The 15,566-nt window shown below is 51.3% G+C and overlaps 1 protein-coding gene across 4 annotated transcripts; it reads right to left on the bottom strand.

Annotated features, from left to right (window-relative positions):
* Positions 1–14,576, bottom strand: TAL1 (TAL bHLH transcription factor 1, erythroid differentiation factor). Of its 4 annotated transcripts, none has more exons than XM_081306594.1 (5): positions 14,457–14,568; positions 11,554–11,707; positions 7,773–8,219; positions 6,531–6,625; positions 1–3,575 (listed from the first exon to the last, which is right to left on the bottom strand). In XM_081306594.1, exons 3-5 carry the CDS (start codon positions 8,216–8,218, stop codon positions 3,121–3,123), a joined length of 996 nt encoding a protein of 331 aa, XP_081162720.1. In that variant the 5' UTR covers position 8,219; positions 11,554–11,707; positions 14,457–14,568; the 3' UTR covers positions 1–3,120. The 4 variants fall into 4 exon arrangements, with proteins under 4 accessions (XP_081162720.1, XP_081162719.1, XP_081162717.1 ...); XM_081306593.1 differs by lacking the exon at positions 14,457–14,568 and adding an exon at positions 11,980–12,319; XM_081306591.1 differs by lacking the exon at positions 11,554–11,707 and having other exon boundaries at positions 14,457–14,576.
* Positions 14,577–15,566: the final 990 nt, after the last annotated feature.

Here is a 15,566-nt window from a genome sequence, read left to right as displayed (position 1 = left end):
GAAATCTTCCCCATATAACCTTATATATGTACACACATCATCATCACCACATGGGTTTTTTTTTTTTGTTTTGTTTTTTGTTTTGCTAGTCATACACCCACAGTGTTGGCCTCTGGGCTTTACAAAAAGGTCAAGGTACCCGGAGTGGTTACTCCTCTTCTGCAGAAAAATGCAGAGACCAACGAAATTCATCACATACAGTACAACATTGACCAAAAGTGCTGGGCCCGCCCACAGAAACACTGCGCTATGTACACGGGCAGGGGCAAGCCGCAGAGGGTCACGTACCACTGAAATCACAAGTACGGAGAGACCCACCCAAACAGCCGATACAGCGGTCAGCTGACTACAGATGTTGTGCCCTTTGCTTTATTTTTAGAAAAGGATAAAGGTTGTACCATCTTGTCATTTGCCACTACAAATAAAACATTATGAGTTCTTAACAGATGGGATTCCCTCTAGTTACATTCATCTTTGTTCTCCTCAAAATGTTGACCTTTACACTTTTTTTCCTTTTCATACAGATATTCTTGGAGTGTGCTATTTCTTCATGGGCAAGAAGGAGGCAAAGAAAAAGAAGGGCCTGGAGAACAGAAGATGGAAACAGAAAATATAGGTTTTCTTTAGTTCTTACAAAGACCTAAAGCCATGCTCTCCCCTGTCCAGGCCTCTTTGGGCAGCCCCGTCAGATTTTTACATAGTCTGCCCATGCTCCCAAATCTCTTTTCTGCTCTCACTCCTGTCCCTTTCCTTGGAATGAGACAGAAATTCAGACAATCTGGAGAAATGAAGAGGGTCTGCATAACTCAAGCAAAAGTGGAGTATAATTTAAATGACCTACTTGTTCACTGCCCAGGCCTAGACTCAGGCTGGGAACCCCACAGAAGGACTGGTACTGAGGGCAACAGAGATGATTTTTTTTCCCCAGTTCTGGGGATGGAACCCAGGACCTTGAGCATGCTAAGCAAGTGCTCTACCACTGAGCTACACCCCCAGCTGGCAACAGAGCTCTTTGTGGTCTCAAAAATCTTCCAGTTTCACAACTGCATTCGATCCACACAGCTGCCCTAGGAGACAGACCAAGCCAGGGTATTAATGAGAAAGTGACACGTGGGTACCTTATCCCAGTCACATTGCAAGTCTAAGAGAAAGGGAAACTGGATTTTTAAGAGTTCCCAATAGAATGTGTGAACCATCTCACAAAACCCAATCATTCAACCACACATCCACACATGACCACTTTTCATTCCCATGTCAAGTTAATCCACTGAGAAGCAAACACAGTCTTAGAGCCCAGGACAGTTGCTCCATTTTTACATGGGTGAGACTCCTCACAGAAACTTCTAAGCATTGGCAAGGAACCAACCCTAATGTTTATCAAAATATGATTTGGGGTGTTTGGAATGACATAGAGAGTCAGAGTGCTTCAATGATTAACCGTACTGTTCCCATGCCCAAGAACTGGACCTCACAACTTAAAAGGAAAGGAGGGGAGCCAGGATCATTTTTTTTTTTCCTGCATAGGGCCTCATCACAGCTCGGGGCAAGCTGCTGGGCTGAAACTCAGAACAGGAAAGGCGATTTCCAACAGCCAGACTGATGGGTTCTTACATGACAGGATATTTTCTCTGACCTCAAAGGCAGAGCCTGGTGGGAGAGGGCTGGGGTGACTTAAAGTACAATGACAAATACAGAGGACTTCTGTGCAGTTTGTTTCATGGGCTTAGAAATGTATCACAGGCAGAAAACTATGTCCCACCACCTGGATGGACACAGGGATAAACAAAGGGGCAGTCATTCACACTACAAAAGGATTCTTCACTTTACAAAAGAACTTGCAGTAGTTATTTCTTTAAAAGATGAAGAATAAGGATTTGATTTACAAAAATGCCATGTACAACTTTTGGAGGGACACTCATATTGTATTAAACCAGCCTCCCCTGCACGCCTTTAATGACAAAAAGCTGCACAATCACACGGTATTTAAAGTTCTGCTAGATGAATATGCATATGTTTAGCCAGGGCCTGGTGTCTGATTGGATTTCCCATGCCCTAGAAGTGGGGCTGTGTCCTGGGTCATATCCAGACCTAAAGATTTCACCAATAACTGAATCAAGAAAAAAATCTTAAATACAAATAATTCATAGGACAGTTTGTGCTCAGTTCATTCAGAAGAAAGACCAGATCATTTAGCAGACATCTTGCAGCAGGGAACACCCTCTAAGCATCTAGGAGAATGTGCATGAGGGTGCACTTCCCTTTTCAGCACCAACAGGTGCCCATCAGCACACTGGCATTTGCTCAAACAGTAACGTGCAGGAGCTGAAGCCCACATGCCCAAAATCTCTTGCTCATTTTCACTCTCTTATCATTTTCCCTTTCTCTGCCTTCACACAAGGCCCAACAGGGCATGCTCAAGGCTGTAGACTCCATCTCCACAGCCACAGGATAGGAAGGCAAGTCTCAGTGGAGAGAAAGAACTTTGATCCCCCGGGGCAAGAAGTAAGGGCTATTGGGTTTCCTGACCCTCTGGCCCAGCTAGTCAGGAGCAGGCTGTCCAATGGCCAACTTCTTCAACCAGGCCATGAAGAAGGCACCTCAAGGCTTGTGACTCTCCACAGCAGCTGGCAAGCTGGATGAATCAACATGGGCCTGGGTGAAGACAGGGCTCAAGAAATGGGCAGCCATTGGGTACCTATATATTTGGACAGAAGCAGCCACAAAAGCCATCCAACCAGCTTGGGAGGGGCTAATGGCAAGGCAGAGACTGCTGGATACCCCAGATGACACAGCAGACAACTTCAGGTGTCTGCCAAGACAGGGCTCCAAACTCCAGGCCAAAAGCAGTGACATTTGAGCCTCTCTCTTAGGAAGTCTTAGGGTTTCAGGGAGGGGGGAAGACCGTGCCATCTTCAGAAAAAAGTACCTACCACTTTGCTCCGTTTTCCTGTTCTATTGAGCAGGAAACGGAAAAGCCAGCCTTGGGGCTTCCCAAAGTTCAGAGCGCAAGGGAATTTCATAAAGTCCACTGCCCTGTTTCTCATCCCACTTGCCTTAAAGCCCACCATCCCAGTGGCCTAGGGGTCCTCTCCCGGCTGGTCCTGGGTGGCCCCAGACCCATCACCGGGGGCCGGCCCCATCACTGGCGGGCAGCAGGGCAGAATGGAGGCTGCGGGCCGTGTGCTTGGGTGCCGGCTCCTCCGTGTAGCTGTCCGGGCTGGCTGCCCCGTCCAGGGAGCTGCCGCAGCTGGAGTTGGGAGAAAGCACGTCCTGCAGGAGGTCATCTGGAGGAGCACCAACCCCTGTCCCACCCCCGCCTCCGCCCGCCCCCACGATGGGGTCCTTGCCAGGCTTGGCCCGCTGGGTGCCCTCCTCCTCCTGGTCATTAAGCAGCTTGGCCAGGAAGTTGATGTACTTCATAGCCAGGCGGAGGATCTCATTTTTGCTGAGCTTCTTGTCCGGGGGGTGCGTGGGGATCAGCTTGCGGAGCTCAGCAAATGCCCCATTCACGTTCTGCTGCCGCCATCGCTCCCGGCTGTTGGTGAATATCCGCCGCACTACTTTGGTGTGGGGACCTGGAGGGTAGGAGGACTCGGGTTAGGAGAACAAGCTGAGATTCCTCCCAAAGGGCTCTCCATTCACTGGAAGCTTGAGAGACCCAGAACACTTTGTTGTTGCTGTTACTCAGGAGACTCGTTCCAAGTTCAGGTCCTGTCACCTCCTCTGAGATCTTCCTTCAACCCTCCAGACCCATCTAACCAACCCCTATGACCCTATTGCTCTTTTGTCCCCATCACTCTTGATTGTTATATATATGTTTCTGGGCTTGGCTCCCTCTCTGGGCTGTGCAGAATTTGAGGACAGGAACCATACATCATTCAATCTCACTTGCGCCAAGAGCATGATGTAGCAAGACAGAACTAGAGCCAGAACCTTTACGTTCAATTCCTGAATTGAACCTAGACAAGTCCCTCTGGGCAAGGCCCTTAAACTCTCTGTGCCTTAGCTTCTTCATCCATAAAATGGAGAGAATACTGGTAAGAAAATTCATAAGATCATTACATGGGTCTGATGCCTCACACAGGCGATGTGCTTAACACAATGCCTGTCTCAGTTTAAACATTCACACTGTGTTAGTTATTGCTAGCCATTCATTAGTTTTTTACTAACAACCCAGGTACTGTGCTAGGCACGAAGGAATAATGGTGAACAAATATACTCCTGCCCTCCTGTAGCTTACATTTAGAGGGTATGAGAGACAATGAAAAAGTAGTTAAAAAGAAAAGTAGGAGGCCAAATGATAAGTAAAAGACAGAAAGAGCTAGTACTCTTTGTTAAGGTAGCTGGCGAAGGTCTCCTGAGGTGATGACATTTATAAGGTAAAAAACTTAAGGCTGAAACAAAGCCAGCCAGGCACAGGCATGGAAAGGAAGAATAGTGCCCAAGCAGAGGGGATGTCAAGTTCATAGTCCCAGAGGTGGGAAAGGGCTGAAGCTAGAATGGCTGGAATAGTGGGCACAGGGTCGGAGTAGGCAGGACCCTGTAGTAAAATGTAAGAGGATTTTGTTTTAGAAGTGATGGAAAGCACAGAGTAGGGGCTTTAGTACATGTTTCCTGAGTGACTAAGCATAGAGATGGCAGGGGACTGGGGGATGAAAGTAGAGCAGAGACCAGAAAGGAAAGGAATTAACCTGTGGGCTTCTTCCCCAGAAGAGGTGAGGAGAGACGGCCATGCACAGTCATGGTCTTAGGCTTCAGACAGGCTTTAAAGGACTGCCTCAGTCTCCCTGTCTACAATGCACTGCTTAAAGCTTAACCCAAGAGTCATTAGCATCCTGGTACCAAGGCTTGCAGAGCAGAAGCAGCCACAGGGCACATATGGAACACTTACAATATGCAAAGCACTGTGCTCCATATTCAAGTCTGCCTTGTGTTAGGCAGTCCCAGTTTCAATGGAGGGGGCTTACTGTTCCTGAAATCCCTCCACAATTTTCCTGACCAGCAAAGGAAGGGAGGGGAGGGGTGAGCCTTCACATGTCCTCAGCACCTGCTCTGAACCAGGCCCTAAAAACACTTTTCTCCATCACACTCTATGAATAATCTGGAAGGCAACTATTATTCACTCCATTTACAAGGAACTGTGGCTCAGAAACGTCATAAAGAATAAGAATCCACAAGTCCTGACTCTAGAGCTTATACTGGTTCCACTTCTATGGATTCTTGGTTCAATCTCTGATTTCTACATGTCCTACACTCCCACACCCCACACCCTTCCCTTCACCTACATGTCTAACTACTCCTTCCCTGAGAGACACACACACACAAAAAAATACTTCTTCCTCTTTCCTTAGTCTGTCCATCCTTCTAGCATCTTCTGTCTCTCTCTGGCCTGACACTGAGTAGGTGCTTAGTATACACTGGCAACTTTTATGGATAATGACTTTCCTATGCGCCTGCAGTTCCCTAAACCCTCTCATCTGGTTCTTCTGCCTCTTCCCTGAGGAACTTCAGAGTTGGTCTTGCTACTTCCTATTTGGTACCCCCAGTTCTCCCAGGCTGGAGAACCCTCTCTAATCCAGCAGCGCCCCATCACCCTTCCCTCTTGTTCCCACATGCCCTTGACCCAGGAAGGCTTGGACTTCTGAGGTTCTGGCCCCCTCCTCTCCAGAACCCCACAGAGTGCTCTACCCATGAAGTTCAAGTGCTCTACACACACACACACACACACACACACACACACCATCTGCCAGCTCCCAGCATAAGTCCCAGGTCTCCTGAGGCCTTAGTGCCCTTCTCCCAGGAGCCCCAGCCAGGTTGAAGCCTTTCAAACTCCAGTGACTTGCTCAAAGTCCCTAAGCTCTGAAGAGGCCACTCTTCTACCTTGGTGCTGGGACCCAGTTACATCAGGTCAACCTTGGAAGGAGGAAAGGGGTCCTCCAAATCTACCATTCAAGTTTAGGGCCAAAGAATACTCAGGTAGTTCACAGAAGTGTTGAGGCCTCTCTGGACCAGAGTAGAATCCATGATGGCAGGGAACACCAGGTCTCAGCCCAGAATGTGGAACAAGAGATAGATAGTGATGGGACACAATGTAGGGACTTGGCAGCAGGCCCTTGAAGGTGCAATTTCAGGCAGGAGCAGACTCCAGACTCCAAAGAGGCATTGAGGGAAGGGGCAGGGGCTCCCTGAGATGTCAGGAGTTATAGCAGATTCTTCCTGCCCTCCCCAGGATCCTTCCCAGAGGTAGGAATGAGCCTGGAGTGGGGACTAGAACTGACTCTGTAGCTTTGGGATGAGCACCACTGTAAGTCCCTCTCCTATAAACTCTCTTTCTAGGACTATGAGTGGGACCCTCCCAGCCTTACCCATGGCTTCACTCCAACTCTGTTTCAGGGAAAAGGGCTTTGCTGGTTCGGGGTTCCAAGGTGGCCTATCCCACCTATGTGGGACACCTATATAGTCCCAGGGTTTCCTCCTCCACAGGTCTAGCAAGAGGGGTGGTTATGGAGGTGGGGGCAGGGGAGACTCACCATCTGTAATCTCCATCTCGTAGGGAGAGGGTCTCCTCTTCACTCGATTGTTGGTGGTGAACATGGGGAAGGCATCAGGCTCCCCAAAGAACCCACTGTGGAGGAAGCAAGCAGATTACAAGATGACACATTGTGTGGATGAGAGAAAGAGGCTCCTTAGGGATTTTCCCCACCTGTCCTGGAGCCCCTCACCCCTGGAGGGATACCCTGCTCCTTTCACACTTGAATTTGATAGAAGATGAATCACACACACAAGCACACAGAGGTAAATTCACAGAGCAAACACGAAAAATGAACGCACAACACACACCAAGGAAATACACTCTCCTCTCCTAGAAAACACAAAAACCACACAGACACTCCCAAACAGGTGCCTACACAGGCAGTTGTGGCCTTCACACTTGATGATATGCAACTCCAGCACCACAAAGAGGCATGCTGTCCCCTCCCACCGAACTCACTCCACCTTCACTCGTGCTCCCTCCTCCCGACCCTCCGATGCTCGACCACGCACAGGAAACCCTGACTCATCGCCTCCAACATGCTCCCCGACCGGTGGCTCTCCCCCATCATCCACTCGCGGTTCTCTCCTAGCTGCCTGCCCTGCACTCTACCCCGCCTCCTCTTCCCCTCCCCATCCCGACCCTGCATCCTCCCTGCAACTTCACAGTAACCCAGCAGGGAAGGCTGTTCCCTTACACCCACTGTACAGACCCAGCCAGCGGGGAGGGGGGCTAGGGTGGACCCCAGCAAGGACTCATAAAAGGGTACCCTCTACAACCACTCCATATCCTTCTCTCTTGCCTGTCCACCTAGGGCTACACCTTCCAGAATTTCATAACTTAAAAGCAAACACCTCCTCTCTCACACAGGAGCTCATCCAGACACATTTGCCAGGGACTCACACACAGAGGACACCCCCCTATCCACACCACCACCACCCAGCACACAATGCAGTCACTCTCACACAGCCTCAAGCCTGCACCCCCAAATGCGCGCACTCCTCCCCTCGGCTTCCACACACCCGCACGCCGCAGGTCACGTCTGTCTCCACAGTCACTCAGGCTCCCGAGCTCCTTTCCCACTTTCGCACACCGGCTCCAGCTTCTGGCTCCTACGCCCAGAGGTTTCCAACCACACGCTCCCTTCCGCGACCCACAGGCAGGAGAGGGGTCCCTCCCACGTGCCAAAGGGGACCCTGGCTGCGCGGCCGCTCTCCCCGCCCTCCCGCGGGCTGCTCACCTGCCGAGCGAAGCCAGCGGCTGGCTGAGGCTGTAGAGCAGAGCGCGGCCGGGGCCGCCGGGGGCCGCCAGCGCGGGCGGGCTCAGCTGCACCATGCGGCCGTCGCCTGGCAGCTCCGCTGGGGCCGAGGTGGGCGCGGGGGCCGGGGCGGGACCGGGAGGTCTGCACAGCTCGGTGGTGGGCACCCGATGGCGCGCTTCGGCCGCCGCCGCGTCTCGGCCCTTTAAGTCTCTCGTGGCGCCGCCCCCACCGGCAGGGCCGCCCCCCGGGCCGCCGCGAGCACCCAGATCGATGACCGGGGGCTCGGCTGGGGCCGCGCGGCTTGTCTCCTTGGTGACGCCGTTCAGCAGGACCAGGTGCGGGGGGGCCATGCGGGCCTCGGCCGCTTCCCGTCCCTCTAGCGGGGGGTCACTGCGTGCCGCCTCGCTCGGCGGCCGCTCGGTCATCCTGCAGGCAGACAGACAGACAAGCGGACGCCCGCTCTGACAACAGCCCCCGGCCCGGCCGCAGAGGGCTGAGGGACAGAGAGAGGAACTCGCGCACTGAGACCTGAGAAGCAAACTTAGCGCCAAGAGGACACGCACCCCAGTCCTCAGCCCTAGGGGCCTGAAGGCCTGGCGGGCCTGCGGCCCAAGGAGAAGGGCTTCTCCGGACTGGGAGGAGGGGGAGTGTCTGGGAGGCACAAAGACTGTGGGCCAAAAGGACAGAAATGGAGAAAGACGGCAGATACATTGGAAGACAAGGAATACAGACGGCAAAGAAAACCGAAGGGAATAAAAGGAGGAAGGAAATGTACAAAGAGGAGTGAAAGAGCACCCCGTGCCCCTTCTCAAGCCGCAAGGGAAGAGGAGGGAACAAATCCCCGACCCGTGTTCTTCCCGCCCCACTTTTGGTTTTGGCGGGGAATCTGTCATGCAGGGTTGGGGTGCTTTTGGAGCAATTCTTCACCTCTCAGCAACACCCTTCCTCAGTGTGTGGAAGGACACACACACACACACACACACACACACACACACACACACACACTTCACACATACACCCAGAAACCTGGTAGAGGTGGAAGTAGGGAATGAAAGCTACAGGGACTGGGGTTCTCTCCTACAATGCTAGTTTAAAAAAAAAAAAATCCAAAGATGTCTTTTCCACTGCCCCCCCCCTCTCTCCCCCTCTCCCCCCCCCTCTCTCTCTCTCACCTGGCTGTACTAAGAAAATCCACCTTGCATTCAGTGCACTACTGTGTTGCTCCTACCCAGATACAGAGAAGAGAGGTCACCAAGAGACAAAGATGGTGCTGGGATTAAGATGATTCTGGCATTACAGCCCTGTATGCTTCATCCTATTCAGTTCAGTGGGACTCAGCAGTAAGGCTAGGTCTGTAAGGGAAGACTGACTGAGACGGCATGAAGCCCAGAGATTTAAAGAGTGCTCTTGAGGCCTTTAGGGTCTGGGTTCCCCTCCAAAATCAGGATGAGAGGGCTGGGGCTGGGGCTAAGTGGTAGACCACTGGTTCACAGGTATGAGACCCTGGGTTCATCCTTAGCACCACATAAAAATAAATAAGTAAATAAATAAATATATTGTGCTCATCTACAACTAAAAAAATATTTTAAATCAGGTTGAGATATCAAGACTGCCTTTGAATGCTTCCAGTCCCCACTTCATCTTGGTGTTCCTGAGAAATAGAACTCTGATTTCACTTTGTGTTTCTCTCCCATATATACACTGGAGCCCAGAAACCCCCTCTATTCTGCATAACCACACTCCAAGATGACCACAGCCACTCTATTTCCCATGAATATGCTAAGATCTTTCACCCAGCTTCACCCAGATAGAAACAGACCCCAACAAGAACCTAAACAAAAAAACCATGAGACTCAGAATCCAGAGTTTGGGCATGTTTGTGCATTGTTTTAATAAAACTATATTCAATAGACTTAATAAATTGTCTAAAATAGGTTTTCTGCTCTCAGAATTATGTAATTGGGGTATTTTAAAGCAGAACAGAAATATATCAAAATCCAATTCAGCTCAAAGTCCATCTAATATTTGTGGTAGCCATCAAACTCCTCCATTCTGCCATTGCAATATTCTGGACAGAATCATCTGGGAACCATTCTTCCCACCCTAGAAGGGAGACTGAAACTTCCTACAGAATTCAGCTTAATTACCACCACACACACTAGCTGGCAGAGAAGTGAAATTCAGACTGCATGCCTGTGCTGGGTCTGCCAGTCCCCCACTTAGCCTGGAAATGACAAAATTCCCCAAGATTTTGTGTACACAAGCAGCAATGGCAGTGCATCTGCAATGCTTTATTGAAAGTGACTTTTGATTACAAAGGAAATAAAGGTTTGTATCCACAGAATGCCACAACCAAGACACTCAGGCCACTGGAAATGAACCAAAAGCAAAAAACAGGCATCCTAGCTTCCCTACCCCACCCCTGCTGAAGTACAGAAATATAGTCCTTGGTGAAATATACAAGCCCAGAGGTGCTAGCTCCCTACTTCAAAGTTACCACCATCAGTGTATACCCTATGACATGTGCTTCTGAATGACATATAGTGTGCGCTCCAATCACCAATTGAGCTCAAACTCTCTTATGACACATGTATACTCTGATTAATTCTGCCCTGAAGCAGTAGAAGCAAGTTCCTGAGACGCAAAAGGAGCAAATATTCCAGATGAGTTGACCCTGGCCCCCGTGGTCCTCTCCAGATGCCTATAAATATCCATATATCCAAATTTTCCTGTGAGTGACATAGATTGGCCTTGGGCGTCTATGGGAGGCCTCTCCTTGCCCCCTCTCCTGGACCTCAGAAAAACCCGGCTAGCTTTTCTGAGCCCAGGATCACCCCAGCCAGGGGTCCATACCCAGAAGAAAGCCACCAGATGACACAAACGCCTATAGTCGTTGAGGACAAAACTGCATCACTTGGCTTCAGTTAAGATTACTGAAAGGAAAGCCTGAGTGATTTTTATTTGGAGAGGATGCAGAAGTAGGGAGGGTCAGGACTGAATGGCACTAGACTATTCTACCATTACAATTCTTCTCTTTGTGCAGTAGAAATCCAGCTTGCAGCCCTCAACACCAAATCCTCACACTCCAGTTGCCAAACAGCAGGGCCTTTCAGTGTGTGCCTGAACAAGGAGATACCCCATCTCCAGCAGATCCCAACCCTCCATTCTCTGGCATGAAGACTTTCTTAGATTAAAAAAAAGGGCCCGGGCTAGAGCCACCACCATACACTGGCCTCCAATCCCTCCTACTGCATCGGCACCAGCAGGACACTCTGGAGGAGCCCAAAGTCCACATCAGAACCAAATCCACCAGTATCTGTTGCTACCGAATGGAGGGGTGTTCAGCACTACAGGCCCTAGGCCTCAGGCCCTGTGTCAAGGGCTCACCAGAGCAGCCAGGATGGCTTGGGCCTTCTTCCTGCAGGAGCTCCAGGCATAGTCTAAACCACCCGGATATAGCCTCTACAGAGTCACCGGCCTTGTGAAATGTCCACAGAACCCAGAAGGATGAGAGCTGCCGGGAGGACTTATTCCACCAGCTGGTCTTACTGGAGACCGGAAAAAGGGAAGGGCCCTGCTGGATGCCAGAGGCAGCTGAATTTCCCAACCTTGTGTTGGTCCTGTCCAGTCCCAATCTAAGACTGGGCTCTTCTCTTCCTGAGCTTTCCCCATCTCAAGCAGGAATCCCAAGGCCTTCCTGGATACTCTTTCCTCTAACACTCACCCTCACCCCACCTCACCCCCCCAAAAAAAAACTCACCTGGGGCATATTTAGAGAGACTGGCCCCTCTGAACAGGACCTTCACTCCTCCGCAGGAGGAGAGGGGTCAAGGTTGTGGCCAGGGGTCTTTGCTTTCCCCCTCTCTCGCAGAAAGACTAGCAGTTAGTTGGACTGCGGCGTGGTCCTGGCCGGTCTGCCGCGCCCAAAGCGAGTTTCCAGGAACGATGGGGGTGGAGAGAAAAAGGGAGGGCGAGAGAGAAATGGGGGTCAATGGCTGGGAGTTACCTCATGTCCCCCACCAACCAGCCCATAGAATCACGAACTGCTTTCCGCCCCCAACCTGCAGGTGTTTGGAGCCTTCCCCACTCCCCTTAAAAATGAACACTACGCCTAACCAATCAGGAAGAACTATTTAGTCCAACAACAACAACCCCTCCCGGCAGGTTACCCAGAACATTTTCGTACCCTCCAAATGGGATCGGACTGGTTCGGTATGGTCAAATTTGTTTTCTAAGCATGGACGTGTCTACGCAGTTTACTCTGCAACCGGAGCCAGGCCCTGGCCACAGCGCATAAGGGTTTCCCTGGCCAGACGTGGATGGGTGGGGGGTATGTGTCCGGGAAGGTGAATAGTCAGTCTGTCCAGGCCCTGATCTGTGGGGCAGAACACCAAGTCCAACCCCCTCCTCCAGGAACTCTCCTGACCCCAATCTACCCACCTCCAGCCCAAAGCGAAACCAGAACCAGATTCCAAGGGCTCTACTTCCCTTAAGGAATGGAGTCGGAATTGGGGGTGGGTAGGTGTCTGATAAATTCAGGTCCTTTTTCCCCCTCCCTTCGAACAGAAAGAATAAAAGAACGAAAGTAAGTAAGTAAGTTAGGGTAAGTAAAGAGAGTAAGGGAGAGAGAAATAGAGGGGGTAAATCCTTCATCTTTCCCTCCACCAGCCCTACAAAATGGTTTTTTATTTTTCGGGGTTTAGACAGGCAGAATAGGGGGAATTCTAGTAATTTGTTGCAGTAATAAATAAGGCAAAAGGGAAGGAGGGTTAAAAACCAACCGGATACTGCTTCCAGGGGTGTAGCCAGATTTAGTTTGCTTTTATTTTTCCCCCTGTGGGTTTTGTTTAATTTGTTTTGCCTAAATTGTCCAGTTTATGATCACATCGAAGTCTTGGATTAATTGCAAAGGCTTCCTTCCTTTTGCCGCGCTCTGGTGGAAATACAGGAATAATTCTTCCTCGAATTTTGATCCAATGCGGGCGATTTTCTTTCTCCTCTCCTAATCCAAATGGAGAAAGAAAGAAAGAGGGGAACCCACCCATCCCCGGTGTGTTATTTCGGGGTTGTGTTTGCTTTATGACTGAATCTCTGTCAGACCCCTCCATTTTCTCTCCCTACCCCAAACCCAACAACTTGAAAACAAAACTGGAGGGCGGGGGGTAACAGGACTGCCCTGCTTTGTTCTCCTTCCAAAGAAGCTAAAGGGACTTGCTGCCGCGCTTTGGGACGATTATTTTTAATTAAAATAGGATGCTAATGATGATGATCATAATGATGATGACATTGGCAATCACAACAACTGGCAAAACAAAATCCTTTCTTCTGCAGCCAGGGCAGCACTGACCCCGTTCTTCCAAGAAGCCCGAATTTGGCTGTGGTCACCCATGCGACAGGCATCTGACCGTCACGGTAATGTCGCTTATGAAGAAAAGGGTAGGAAAATGTCCCCCGGAGGTGATCCCGAGGGCCCCCACCCGTGGCGCGAGGCCTTGGAAAAATGCATCCATTGTCCTTACCGGGCCTCCCTTCTAGACCACCGCTGCCGGCCGCACCCGCGAAACTGACCAGAAATGGGCGAAGCCGGAGTGCGGCGCGAACCCAAGCCGGCGGCTACCGGCTGGAAGGCGCCGGCCTCTGCAAGCGCTGCTCAGCTTCGAGCTTGGAAGAGCCTCCCACTCACCAACGAACCCTTCAAACACCGAGGCGCAGATTGACCTCCCGACAGAGCAGCAGCCGACTGGGCTCTGTCCGCCCATCCAAGCCAACACTGGCTCCCGAATACATCATAATTTGGAATAAAATGTGAAATCCCGCTCCCCGCCCCCATGCCGACGTCCCCACTAGCGCCTGGGTCTCTCGCTCACCCTCCCCCACGCCCGCCCCCTGCGATTTGCAAATGCACCTCTAAAGGACACAGGCATACACGCACACAGCTCGGTGTGGACAGGGCCACACAAGGTCCAGCCTCATAGGAGGGAAGCAAATAAACACAACCAAACACTGCCCCACAAGCCGACATGGTCAGACCCGCACGCTTCCCAACATGACACAACGAAATCAGTTAAACACAGTCACTCACGGACACACAACCCGACACAGGATCACACAGGCGCGACCTAACAACGAAGCCACCCAAACACAATCGCCAAGACCACACAAACCCCACATGCAGAACCCGACTCCAGTTGAGAAAGGAAACGGGCGTAATTACACACACAACGAATAAACGGCAGTAGGGCTTCGAGGGGTCCAAATCTACACACCCAAACAGTGCAGGCACCATTGCACGGGGACACGCAACCTATCTCCCAAAAGACCACATTCGGAAACAGCCAACATCGCCCACAGCTCACACACACGCACTCTCACAATCCCACCGCATGCACACAACCACGAAGAAGAAATGAAAACCAACCACCGCCTCGCGCATTTCTGTATATTGCGTAAGGAAAAAGGGGAAGGAAGGAAGAGAGTCTCAGAGGCGGGAGGGGGACGGCGAGGGCGGGGGTGTCCGTGGAAAATGCCCCCCGTCTAAAGAAACCGAAGGAAAGGGAGCGCAGGCATCTTCTGCGGGTGTGGGGAGCGAGGGAGAAAACTGACGAGGAATTCCGTGGGAGGCGGGAGGTCGCTTCTCCCCAACAAAAAGGCCAGAATGCTCACGTTTTTCCGTACGGGGGGACGCGTGTGGCCATTTTGAGGCCTGCTCCTTGGCTATGGAGGCCCGGCCCCTCCGCAGTCCGCTCCCCCGCCCTCCTGCGCCCGGCTCCTGCCCCACCGCGCTCTAATCCCGCTCACGTTCCAGGCCTCGTTAGCATGGGCCGAGGCGCGCCGGGGCCGTGTGCGCCGCGGAGATAAGGCACTGCCGCGGGTCCGCCCGCCCCCGATAAGCGCCTCGGCCATTATGGGCCAAATGATTCATTTTAATTTGGCAATTTCACCGGAGGGAGTGGGGACTGGTTGCGCGGCGCTGGGACCGGCTCCGGAATGCGCCACCGAGAGAACTGAGCGCGCTGTCTACGACCGGGCGGGTTCAGCCCCATTTCTCATCCCGGGGACCTCTCACGAATCCTGGCTCCCTACAACCTCACTCATTCCTTCGCCCTTCCAGATACCTTTCTTTGGCGACTCTCATCCCAACACTCTGTGCCTCTGAAGACCACCAAGACATCCCAAACCATCACCTTCTGACTCTTCTTCCTTCCTTCATTCTTTCTCCAGTGTCCTAGACACCCCGATTTCAGTGGACAGTTCCTCTTATCTCAGAAAGCCCCTCAACTCCTCTCTGGCCTTCCACCCCTTTCTGCTCTAAAATGGAGCCAGTACCACAAACCCAAGGGGGCTCTAAGAGGGTTGGAGTGATTGAAGTCAATAGGGGATTAAAATATTCATTCTGCTTGATTTCAGGCTTAGCCCAGTGCCCACAATCACCACTCCCCCATAATATTTTTAACAAACACTTTAACCTAAGTACTAAGTACTCTACAAATATTTTTAATTTTCATAACCAGTCCTGAGAATGGGTGCTTTTGTTATTCTCAGTTTACAGATGAGGAAACTGAGGCACAGAGTAAAATATAATGTTTCACAATGTTACATTTCTAGTGAGTGGTGGAGCCTGGGTTTGAAGGAAATTTGGCCCCGGAGTCTCAGCTAAAATGGGGTGTTAAGAACTTAGTTTGGGCTGGGCATGCCTGTAATCCCAGCAGTTCCAGAGGCTGAGGCAGGAGGATCAAAGCCAGCCTCAGCAACAGCAGGCACTAAGCAACTCAG

The sequence above is a fragment of the Spermophilus citellus genome (assembly GCF_964194105.1).
Source record: "Spermophilus citellus genome assembly, chromosome: 9".
Taxonomy (NCBI): domain Eukaryota; kingdom Metazoa; phylum Chordata; class Mammalia; order Rodentia; family Sciuridae; genus Spermophilus; species Spermophilus citellus.
This window is presented reverse-complemented; position numbering and strand designations above follow the sequence as displayed.